Genomic DNA, 10946 nt, shown 5'->3' with positions numbered 1-10946 from the left:
ACTCCCCATCGGCGCGCTCGCTCTTCTTTGTCATAATACCTCAGTCCTCGACCCTCGCAGTCCGCCGCCGCCATGTCTGGAATCTGGGAGACCCTCACAGGACGCAAGTCCTCGTCTTCGTCCTCGTCATCACAGCAATCACCATCGTCCACATCCGCCAACGCCTCATCCCCGGACACGGCGCCGACGACCACATTCGCGCCCCCGCCCTTCGACCCCTCGGAGGCCCAGGGCGTTGATGCCTTCCTCAAGAGCTCCGCCTTCGCCGACCCGTCGCAACTGCACCCCCTGGCCGGCTTGAACAAAGACACCTTAGAATACATCACCCTCGAGGACTCGGCCCTGTCGGATCTCCCCGGCGCCCAGTCCGCCATCCCGTCTCGCGGCTTCAGCGATGACTTGTGTTATGGAACCGGTATCACGTACCTGACCGCCCTGACGCTCGGAGGTGCTTGGGGTCTGCAGGAGGGCCTGAGGAGGTCGGCGAACCAGCCTCCCAAACTACGTCTCAACTCGGTGCTGAACGCTGTGACGCGACGCGGCCCCTTCCTCGGCAACTCGGCCGGTGTCGTCGCCATCTGCTACAACTTGTTCAACTCTGGTATCGGCTACGCCAGGGGCAAGCACGACGCATTCAACACGATTCTGGCTGGTGGTCTGAGCGGCATGCTCTTCAAGAGCACGAGAGGCCTGCGGCCGATGATGGTTTCGGGAGGAGTTGTCGCCTCGATTGCTGGAGCATGGGCTGTAAGTGAACCCCCCTTTTGTGTCAACCGCTGCAAGTGGCACGGGCACTGAACTGACTTCGGAAACAGGTGACCCGACGCGCCATGTTCGCAGAGCCGACTGAGCAGGAACAACGACTATAAGAAGCGAACCGCTTTATAAAAAAAAAAAAATTGGATCCCGAAGCACCTCACGGTATTCTGGCAACCTACGTTTCGGGTGCTGTGTATAAATACGGGACCTCGCCCCAGGTCTCTACGACAAATGTAATTCTTCTGACATCATAACCTGAAAAATGGTGCCTCCTTGGGCTGGTCGCATAGCGATGGATCATCTCTCCTCTGGCTGGACGTGTAACATAGACGGTGAAGCGCATTAGAAGGCAGTCCGCAGTTGTGGAGTGCGGTTAGGTAGGCGTTCTAGTCAGCACTGGGATGGCAATTGAGATTTTTTCATGACCCTGAGCCGAGCTCCTTCCGCATGTTTCGTATGGTGTTGGTGTTAGTGTTGCCAGGCCACCTGCAATTGGATTGTTCGAGTACCTAGCCTGTTTATCCCACCCTGGCGGCAACGAGATTTTGGGATCGAAGCAGGACAACAAAATTACGGCCATAAGCATGCTTCCGCCCCTCACGTTAGCAGACTTGGACCTTTGTATTCGATCTTAGCCTTTGCGAGGTTTCGTTGCCATCAACCAGTCCAGACCTGGTTCCGGTAGCCATGGCCGAATCGCCAGCCGCCACGGTCACCACGCCCGAGCAGCTGAAGAATCAGCTTGTCTCGTCCTATGTCGAGACCTGGCGCGCCAACGGCGTTCGCGTGACGATGCAAGAGATGCTATTTGAGGCTTGCCAAGTTGGTTCTACATCAAACGGTGACGCCCGCCGGTCTGAAGTATTCTACTTGGCTCTGATCCCGGATGATGGCTATCTCCGGGTATGCTGTGATGATGCCGCGCCGGTCGACCCCAAGCTGCGAGCGCTTCATGGCGACTCGATGGCTATGCTAGGAGACCCCGCGGTCGTTTCCGCTATTACGCCGCTGCTGGATGAGAATATCAGAAAGATCGATCTGATCGCGTGGTTGGGCCCAAAGCCCTTGGAGGACATGACGACCAAGGAAAAGGTACCCAACACATGAAAGTAATCGGTATGCTCCGAGCACGTCTCATTAATATTCTCGACGAACAGGTTTATTACTTGGCCAAGCATGACCTGCAATTCCCTTCCAAGCCCCGGGAGCCCGAAATAGAGGTCTGCCTCCTTACTTACGACCACCATAACAAGATGACGTACAAATGCCACCACACTGCGGAACCCAAAAGCCTGGAAGACCTTCACGCCTGGCTCGACTCCCTTGTCGATCCCCTCCATCCAGCCAGCTGGGGTCACAATGTGCATGGAGTCTCCATGTCCCCTGCAGATGGGGGGATCAACCAGTTCATGGACTTTCTGGGGCAAGACGATGAAGGCCAAGACGAGCAAGACCGCAAGTGGCTGTACAAGAAGCTATCCAAATCCCTCAAGAAGCTTACGGACACGAGCGAGTGGCGGGCGTTGGAGACAGAGGATGAGTTTCAGCAGCTCGTCAAGGACCATGCCAAAAACCCCGATGAGATTCCAGCTTTTATTCAGGTGTGCTCGCTCTCACCTTAGCAACTTCATGATTTATACTGATGAGGCTCCAGACCTGGCTTCTAGAGGAACAACGTACTGCCTTAGCCAGTATGGAGTGACCTCGGAATGACGAGCCCCTGAAGTGTTTGTGGGCTACAGGGTTGAATCAACCCTCTAGGGTTGTGTCGCCTCCGTTGGCATGTGTACCATGGCTATGAGACTTTGAGGACGTGTGGATTGGTTATTACAGCAAAGTTTGTATACCAGTCGAATTGAATTCAGGATCGGCCGGCGCTGGATGCTGTGTGTTTATAGATTTGACAGTAAGGAGACAATGCCCTCTGCGTCAGAGTGGTATCTGATTGTACATATCCGTGTCCCAGTTGAGTATCTTGTGATGCAAATGATCGTAGAATATCTCGTTTGTGCATCGAGGTCCGGTTGCGTTTGGGACCTTAGACAAATCTCATAGCTGTAGAGTGCAACAGAATGAGGAACTTGAGCTTACGGTTTAGAAGTCCGAGCAGAAGCTTTGAAGGGATCCTTTTGTATTGGCTGTGAGCCTTCACATTCGTGCAAGTGTCGGCAAAGGTGGGTGCCTGTGTCTTGCGGTGGAAGAGCCTTCTACCTGTTGTCGCAACTGCCGCCGCTTGGTATCAGGACAGAACAACACAACATATTCACTCTCCATTTGCATTGAGAGAAAAATTCTAATCGGCCGAAAACTACACCAGACCACAACATCAACGCCCGCGAAACTCACTAATTCCATCATCACGACCACAACAAGCACACAGACTTTACTCAAGATGTGTTTCCCGTGCTGGCCCGTTCAAGACATTGTCCTCGAGGACGATTCGGCTACCGAACTGCAGCAGCGCCGCCAGCAACGCCAGCCAGCGCTCCAGTACGTATGGAATGGCCGACAATGGGCTCCGGTTGTAGGGAATATTGTAAGTTTGATTCTTTTCCGTCGTTTTCCGTTCACTCGCCGAAGCCAACATGTTGCCCCCTTGACGCACCAGGTCTGCTATGTTTTGATGCCTTTCGGCCGATAAGTGAAGTGAATTTTGTCCATCCGATACCAGCACATGGGATGCTCTGGAGGGTTACGGTTCCATCTGCGTGTTTTCATCCGTACCATCGCGCTTTTCACGTTCTCCGGCTCGATATGCTGTAGCCCGGGTTCGGCTTCCCCCATCACCGCAGCAGAGACTCATGGAGGAGTGACTTCAGCAAAAAAAAGTCCATTGACAACTCATTCTTTGCTACCTATGCCACTATGCAAACTTTTCCTCTTGAGAAAGCTTGGCAACTACCTCCACCAAGTCTCGAACAACAATCCAGAGTCGAGTCCATTCATCTGAACCTCAATTCGCCATCAAAGTGAATTTATGAAAGACTTGAATTCACTTCAATGTGAATTGGATACCTAATTGGCCCACTCACCTTCCCTCCAGTTTTATATTTAATCCGCTACAATCTCCCCCCAGAGATATCTTTGTCTCAACATCACTCACACCCAGGCGAGCAGTCCAGCTCCGAGTGAACTCTTCGCCCAATCCTTCTGCCCCTCTTCCGCCTGCTGCATAAGCTAGAACAAGGCTTTCTCTTGAGACATTCTCACCCCGAGCCTAGACGACCTCATCATTCTACGACTCGTCGAGTCCCAATCACACCCTCTGGGGACATCGTCGCCTGATATCCCTTCCCCAGATTCGTCGACCTCGCCCCCTAAACCATACATCCACATCACACTCCCACGATGCCGTCCGAGGACAAAGGCAAGAAGGTGACCGTTGAGGACGAAACTCCGGCTACTAGCGTTCCGTCTTCGAGCCAGCCCGCTTCCGGCCGCCAGCGCTCTTCGAGCCAACCCTCTTCCAGCCGTCCCTCTTCCAGCGGTGATGCGGGCGGCGTTGCTGGCGGTAACGGCACCAGAACGACCAGAGTCAGAGTTGAGACACCGTCGTATGCGAGCGCTGGCACAGCCAGTGATCCTGCTCGCTGGTTCTTGCCGGCTCTCCCAGGCTCGCGCGACCGTCTTCAAGTGCAGCATACTATCTCTCGGAATGCCCAACCTGCTGTGAACGGTCCCAATCCTGCCGTTGGCCCGCAGCCCCAGTACCAGCACAGAGCTGGTCGTTATCAACCTCAGGCTCAGCAGGGTCCTGGTGCCTGGAACACGCCCTTATTCTTTCAGAGAGGCCAATCCCTTCAGAGAGGTGCCTACCATAATCAATTCATCCACTCTAGCCCCCACTATGGTCACTCCTACGTTCACCACAATCACCCGGGCGTCTTTCCTTACTTGAGTGGCAATCTCATCCCTTCCGGGGCCAGTCACAACCACTTCCATCACCACAACGACCTTGTAAGCTCTCCCTCTGCGCAAGACCCAGACACCACAGCCCTCTCTGCCCTCACAGCTGCAATTGGAAGACTCCTTCGCACTCTTTCCAACCTCACCATGGCCGACTACGGTAATGGCACCATGCCCAACACGGGCCAGCATTTCCAGCCGCCCGTACCCGACACCACCTACGGCCCGATGCACCATGTCTATCGACCTCGATATGACAATGGTGTTCCGTTTGCTGCCCCGGCTGCGTACCCCGCTGGCCAGGTTTACCCCTCCTACCACTCGGGCCCTTGCGAATGCCAGTTTCCCAACGCCCCTGCTCCCGTCTATGCTACGCAGGCCGGATACCCTCAGCAGGGTGTTCCGATGAACGTTGCCGCTCCTCTCCAGCAGCAGCAGCAGCAGCAGTACCCGCAGCCGGCTCAGTTCTATCCTTACAATGCAAGTGATTCGTCCAAATTCACCAACATCTGACCTGGCCTGGCTTGGCATGGCGTCGCATCAATCGATGTGCCATGAATCACAGCTCGATCACCCCTCGTTTCGTTTTGTTTTCATTTCCCCTTCACTTTCGCTTTCACCTTCATTGCAAACAAAACTTGTTGGACTTTGCTAACAAGCTCGTCCAATGTAGGTCCACCCTGGCGCTGCCGCCATTCCCGTCCAGATGCCGATGATGGCATACCAGCCGCAGCCGCATGCTGCCATGTATAACGGCGCCGCGATGATGCCCGGTATGCCTGCCGCCATGCCCACGCCGGGCGTTGCCTACGCGATGCAGACTCCTGGCGCTGCTCAGCCCGCAGTCCAGGTCGGCACCATGGCCGCTGGCCAGCCTCAGTTCATCACAGGTACTTGTGCCCCTAGCTCGCTCCCCCACGGCATGCTGCCGCCCGACATCATGGGCGTCGGCAAGACCCAGGGAGAGAACACGCTCGACCTGTTGGAGTCGATGCACAGAGATAATCTCCTGGAGCCTCAGGACTTCAAGCCTGATGACGACGACCCCGCCCGCATGTATCTTCTTCGTGAGCTCGATGGTAACTGGACCAAGCGCAACCGATTTACCATTGATCGACTGCCCACCCGATGGTACATTACCCCCTGGGGTGGCTTCTACGCCGTCCGCCTCGAGGACTAAAGTCGCCTGGTAAGCAGCCTGGCAAGCAGCCTGGCGCCCAAGACACACATGCTCTTTCGATTGCTGACACCATCTCTAGAGCGGCCTTTCACACACATCTCTTCGACAAAGTCCACTTTCACCAGGGCTAAGAGATGTTGTGAGTTTCTGTTCCCACTCTAATCAGCGTGATAATGTTCACTAACAGAGAATAGTTGGCCCGATTTCCTACCTTTCTTTGCTTCTTTCCTGATTCTCTATGATTGACCGACACACCGCCACGAGATGTGGTTTTCACCAGCCTAGATGTCACCGCCAGGTATGTTCTACTTGCCGTCCTTCCCTCTCTTCTCCCACCCTACCCCCTGGCGACATATATACACCATGACATTCTCATGATGTATATTTTTTTTACTTTTTTTTCTTACACATGTCGGCGACATGTATATCCCTGTACTGAACTTCGGCGACACGTATATACCTTCTTATACCTATACTCAATGTCGGCGACATACATATATCTTTTCTATTATTTCCAATCATGTTTATATCGGCGACATATATATCAAGCCTTTAACTAACAGTGAAATAGTTTTCATGCAACATTCTTCGGAATCATCGTCGCCCACGATCGACTTACACGGCACAAGCCTTGCCTGGACGTTGACGAGACAAAGTTTGATATGGAAGCGGACGGGGCATGGACAGGGTGGTTAATGATGGTGTGTCGACTGGACCTTTGTGATGGTCCCGGATTTTCCTTGTTTTCCTGATTTGCGTCGCGGACGATACCCACTCGGCATTGTTTTCATTGCGACGGACGCGGCTGTGTCGCCGCCATCGGCCTTTTACGGAAGACACCGAACGGAAACAGGCCGGTGCCTGGTCCTACAGAAGATGTAGGCATGGAGCCTCTCTTGAGGCCGTATTTCGTGATTCGTACAGGGTTGGGCCTTGGAGATAGATAGATCAGAACCAATGAACTCATGATTCTGACAAACAAAACTCGTTATCATCGTGGGGCTTTGTGAAGTCTCAAGCTGATACTGCACTCAGCCACTCAAGAAGAAAGAGGACGTGAAGTTGGCTGCCACGGTTGCCAAGACGTCCCATGCACTGCAACCCCGTTTCTAGCGCCGGCTCTCGTCCCGCACCTGCAGCGGCCCCCTGCCGGATTCTGATCTGCTTCGTCAGATCTCCCATACTATCTGAAGCCACAGGACAGTCAACCATTTTCAGATCTGCCGAATCTGGACAAGTGTCTTATACAAACGGAAGGTCGTTGGCCTTGGTGACGGAACTCGCAAGACACATCTAAACCTAGCCGTTCGCTGATACTGACCTGTCCTCGTATCTTCTGGCACCTGTGTCATTTGCACGCATAGTTGTCAAAGCGAGCTCCGCAGAAGATTAGTGCCTTGGATGGCCTCTAAGCTCAATGGTCAGGGCCGGTGCTCAGCTCATCTTGAGCATTTGCCTGCGCAATGGCTTTACTCTAAATATTGCGTGCCGAAGGCCCCAGCTTGTAGGATCCGAATGCACCGCCGAGTGTCGGCCGGAGGCATCCCCGCAGCACTGAGGGACCATTCACAGGACCAAGGGCTGTTGAAAGACCCAAACTCACCTTGAACCCACGGCGGAACACGAGAGTCATCCATGCTCTCTTGTATGTCTTCCAAAAACTTTGTTGTGCTCCCGTGCTCCTAATCCGGCCTGACCCCGGAACGCATAATCGCCACGGCGGGCTTAGCTTCCCGTTTCACGACCTGCGTCCGATGCGCCGCCTCCGCGGCACTGTCAGGCGCACATGTGAGACCGCGTCCGCTTTCATATCTTTCGGCTATACGACGGGCATTGTCTACTATCCTGGGCCATGGACCTACTCGGACGAGGGCGCAGTGCGCGCGCCCCTCGTCCGACCCAGGCAGGCCTGATAAGCCGGCGATGTGTCCACGAGTATACGTATGCCTCCGTCGAGGCCCGTGGTGGCGCCTCTGGAGCCTGCGGTGAGCCGCCGCGCATACATACCACGTGCGGCAGCTTGCAAGACGAGCTGCGATCTGGGCGCCCGTGACTAAAGGAAGCAGTTCCCCCTTGCGGACTAAGAGCGGCATGGAGGCGTGCGCTGGACAGCACCGATAGAGTAGATGGCAGACAGTAGATGGGGCGAGAATCCTCCCCCGCGTCCCCGGCGTCGCGGAGGCCCTGGTCGACGATCTCCCGAGGCATCGACCCATACACACCTGGGCCAGGCACCCCAGGTGCGGGCCTGCGGCGAAGGGTAGCATTCTGTGGTATATCTCGGCTTGCGCCCTCGTGCTATACTCGCGGATGTGACTCTGTCTCTGTTTATTGATGGCCTTCGGCTGGCGTGGGTTGACGCTTTGACTTTGAATTACATCTGTCGACTTACATGAACACAGGCCTTGGCATCTATGATACTCAGCGACAGACAACCATGGCGCAAGATGAGAATGATCGGAGTCCCCTGATGTTCAACATCACGGTCACGCTGCTGGCGGTTTCCAGCGTCACGGTGGCCTTGAGATGCTATGTGCGACTCTACGTTATCAAGTCGTTCCGGTGGGAGGACTGGATGGCTCTGGTGACCATGGTAAACACTAATTGTTTACGTCTTCTGGAGGAAGCAGTTGCTGATTTGTGCAATACAGGCATTCTTCGCGTGTTACTGCACCTGTGTCTTCCTAAGCATCAAACACGGCGCCGGGAAACACCTCTCGGATGTCCCACCGGAAGACATCCCCGAGGCCCTGAAGGTGAGAGAAACAACCATGCCATCTACACACGGTCCCCATGACTGACACTCACAACCCCCTTTGCAGGCCCGCTGGTTCGGCGAGATCGCCTACATCCTGACCTCGGTCTTCCTCAAGCTCACCGTGAGCCTGTTCCTGCTGCGCATCTGCTCGCGGCGGTGGCAGAGCGCGGCGATCTGGGCCGTGCTGGCCGTCGTGCTGGCCTTCAACATCTTCTACTTCCTCATCGCCCTGCTACAGTGCCGGCCCATCGGCTACTTCTGGCTGCGCGTGCTGCCGACCACGCCCCGCGGCACCTGCGTCAGCGAGGAGGTCGCCACCGGCTCGACGTACGCCGCCTCGGCCGTCAACGCCTTCGCCGACTGGGTCCTGGGCCTGCTCCCCGTGGCCCTCGTGTGGAACCTGGAGCTGAGCCGGCGGAGCAAGATCAGCATCGCTGCCATCTTGGGGCTGGGCGTCATGTACGTTGCAACTTTGTTGATTGCCAATCTACCGTGCGGTATAGAACTGCTCAAACTAACATGGTGAAACTCCAGTGCTTCATCAGCGACCCTCATCCGCATCCCCTACGTCTGGCAGCTCACCCACGACGCCGACTTCCTGTACGTCTTCACCGACTTCCTCATCTGGAGCACCGTGGAGAACGGGCTGGGCCTGATCGCCTCGTCCATCGCGACGCTGCGGCCGCTCTTCCGGAAGCCCGTCGACCCCACGCGCGGGCACTACCGGAGCACCACCATCCGCGCGTCCCCGCGGCGCCAGTCCTCGAGGCTGTCGGTCCGGTCCACGGCGTTCCACTGCCGCGGTCTGTCGGATCAGGGCGACGTCGAGATGGCTGAGACCGGCGGCCAGTACGGTGTTGGTCGTGCAAGGATCACGATGGCGCCACAGGCGCATGTCAGAGAGAAGAGGACGGAGCGGGCCACCTACGACCATAACAGTGGGTGGAGCTGGGATTCCGCGGGGCCGGGCTGGGAGGACTCGATACACGAGTGGAGGAACTCGTCGAAATCGCAGCTGATGTCGGGCAGCAAGAGGTCGACGTTGTAGTCGGAGATGGAAAAGATATTCTGGCAACTCTCCGGGGAGGAAAGCATCATGAGGTTTACGGGTCACGAATAATGGTTACATCTTTGGGCAAGGAGTTGGCGGTTCAAATGGGACATACCACACATTCTTTCATCAACGGCGCGCATGGATCATCACTCATTTCGGATACAGGCGGGGAGCTCGGCTTGGATCTAGGTACATACAACTCCACGGCCATGGATAGGCGGCCGTTCTTTTAGTTGGGATACTGTATATAACAGGATAGACCAGTATATTGACAGCAAAATATTACACAAAAGAATGCAATTGAGCTCGATATATGGGAAGCAGAGACAGTTGTGGCCTGGGCGCCGGCCGTGGAATAAGTGTATAACATAGTCCACTTCTCTAGACTTCCTGGAAATGACGAACTTGTTTCCAGTCGGCCATGACGGCCAACATGACAGCATCTGGATATCGAATAGACTTTCATTATCAACCGTGATGTCTAAATCGTATAATTCGCATGGCATTTTCAATTACACCGGTATCGTAAGTAGCAGCCACCAATTCGGACACATAACATCCCTTCACCGTCTGGATCTACTGTCAGCACCACTTAGAATCGCCTGTCCGAAAGTGGAGCCAACTTTTCAACACGGCTGCTCCACCACACATTCACATCAAACCTTTACTCCAGCATCTTATAAGAACTTCACCTCCGGCTCAAAGCAAAGTAACTCAACATCCGCACGCTGATCTTTAATCCCAGTCAGAAGCCGCACGCACCATGTGATGGCCACCCTCTCACGCGCCGCTGCAGCTGCTGTGAAGGGCCCCGGCAGCGTCGTCCTCGCCCTGGACACCAACGCCAACACCAACACCAACCCTCACCAGCGCGCCCTGGCCCTGCTGCAGCCGCTGCAGCCCATCCTCGCGGGGCTCAACCACCGCAACCACAACCAGTTCCGCGGCGCGCAATGGTGGGGCAGCTTCGGCATACTGCGGCGGCAGCTGGGCAAGCTGGTCGCCGAGCTGCAGGAGGCGGCGCGGACCTCGCGGTCGAGGTCAAAGTCAAAGCCCGCCTCGTCCAAGGCGAAGCGCAAGCGGTCCAACGGCCTTGAGGAGGACGATGCCGCCGCAACCGCTGCCGACGACGGGCCGGCCGAGGTCCGCGCGCGGTGGACGAGGGATCAGCTGGTCCCGGGATGCTATATGTGAGTCTCTCTATCTCTGTTCCCTCCATGCAGAATAGATTCTTCCCCTTGAATTCCCTCACCGGAAGAAGAACCCTCCCATCTCGGTACAACCCCCCC

At 55.6% G+C, this 10946-nt stretch overlaps 5 protein-coding genes across 5 annotated transcripts; all 5 read left to right on the top strand.

Annotated features, from left to right (window-relative positions):
• Positions 1–72: 72 nt before the first annotated feature.
• Positions 73–869, top strand: JN550_013112 (uncharacterized protein; the record flags this gene model as incomplete). The annotated part of the gene is made up of 2 exons (XM_049311663.1): positions 73–747; positions 816–869. The coding sequence occupies 2 exons, from the start codon at positions 73–75 to the stop codon at positions 867–869; spliced, it is 729 nt and encodes a 242-aa protein (XP_049164900.1).
• Positions 870–1446: 577 nt separating this feature from the next.
• Positions 1447–2381, top strand: JN550_013111 (uncharacterized protein; the record flags this gene model as incomplete). The annotated part of the gene is made up of 2 exons (XM_049311662.1): positions 1447–1851; positions 1917–2381. 2 exons carry the CDS (start codon positions 1447–1449, stop codon positions 2379–2381), a joined length of 870 nt encoding a protein of 289 aa, XP_049164899.1.
• A 1726-nt stretch (positions 2382–4107) lies between these two features.
• Positions 4108–5845, top strand: JN550_013110 (uncharacterized protein; the record flags this gene model as incomplete). The annotated part of the gene is made up of 2 exons (XM_049311661.1): positions 4108–5076; positions 5339–5845. 2 exons carry the CDS (start codon positions 4108–4110, stop codon positions 5843–5845), a joined length of 1476 nt encoding a protein of 491 aa, XP_049164898.1.
• Positions 5846–8282: 2437 nt separating this feature from the next.
• Positions 8283–9651, top strand: JN550_013109 (uncharacterized protein; the record flags this gene model as incomplete). The annotated part of the gene is made up of 4 exons (XM_049311659.1): positions 8283–8438; positions 8497–8601; positions 8668–9062; positions 9138–9651. 4 exons carry the CDS (start codon positions 8283–8285, stop codon positions 9649–9651), a joined length of 1170 nt encoding a protein of 389 aa, XP_049164897.1.
• Positions 9652–10425: 774 nt separating this feature from the next.
• JN550_013108 (uncharacterized protein) lies at positions 10426–10946 on the top strand (the record flags this gene model as incomplete). Its single annotated transcript, XM_049311658.1, has 1 exon — positions 10426–10847. A coding segment is annotated over one exon (422 nt), but the record flags the coding sequence as incomplete, so codon positions are not given.

The sequence above is a fragment of the Neoarthrinium moseri genome (assembly GCF_022829205.1).
Source record: "Neoarthrinium moseri strain CBS 164.80 chromosome Unknown scaffold104_Wmoseri_CBS_16480, whole genome shotgun sequence".
NCBI classification, from domain to species: Eukaryota; Fungi; Ascomycota; class Sordariomycetes; order Amphisphaeriales; family Apiosporaceae; genus Neoarthrinium; species Neoarthrinium moseri.
Note: the sequence above shows the minus strand (reverse complement) of the source record. Positions and strands in the feature narration are given on the sequence as shown.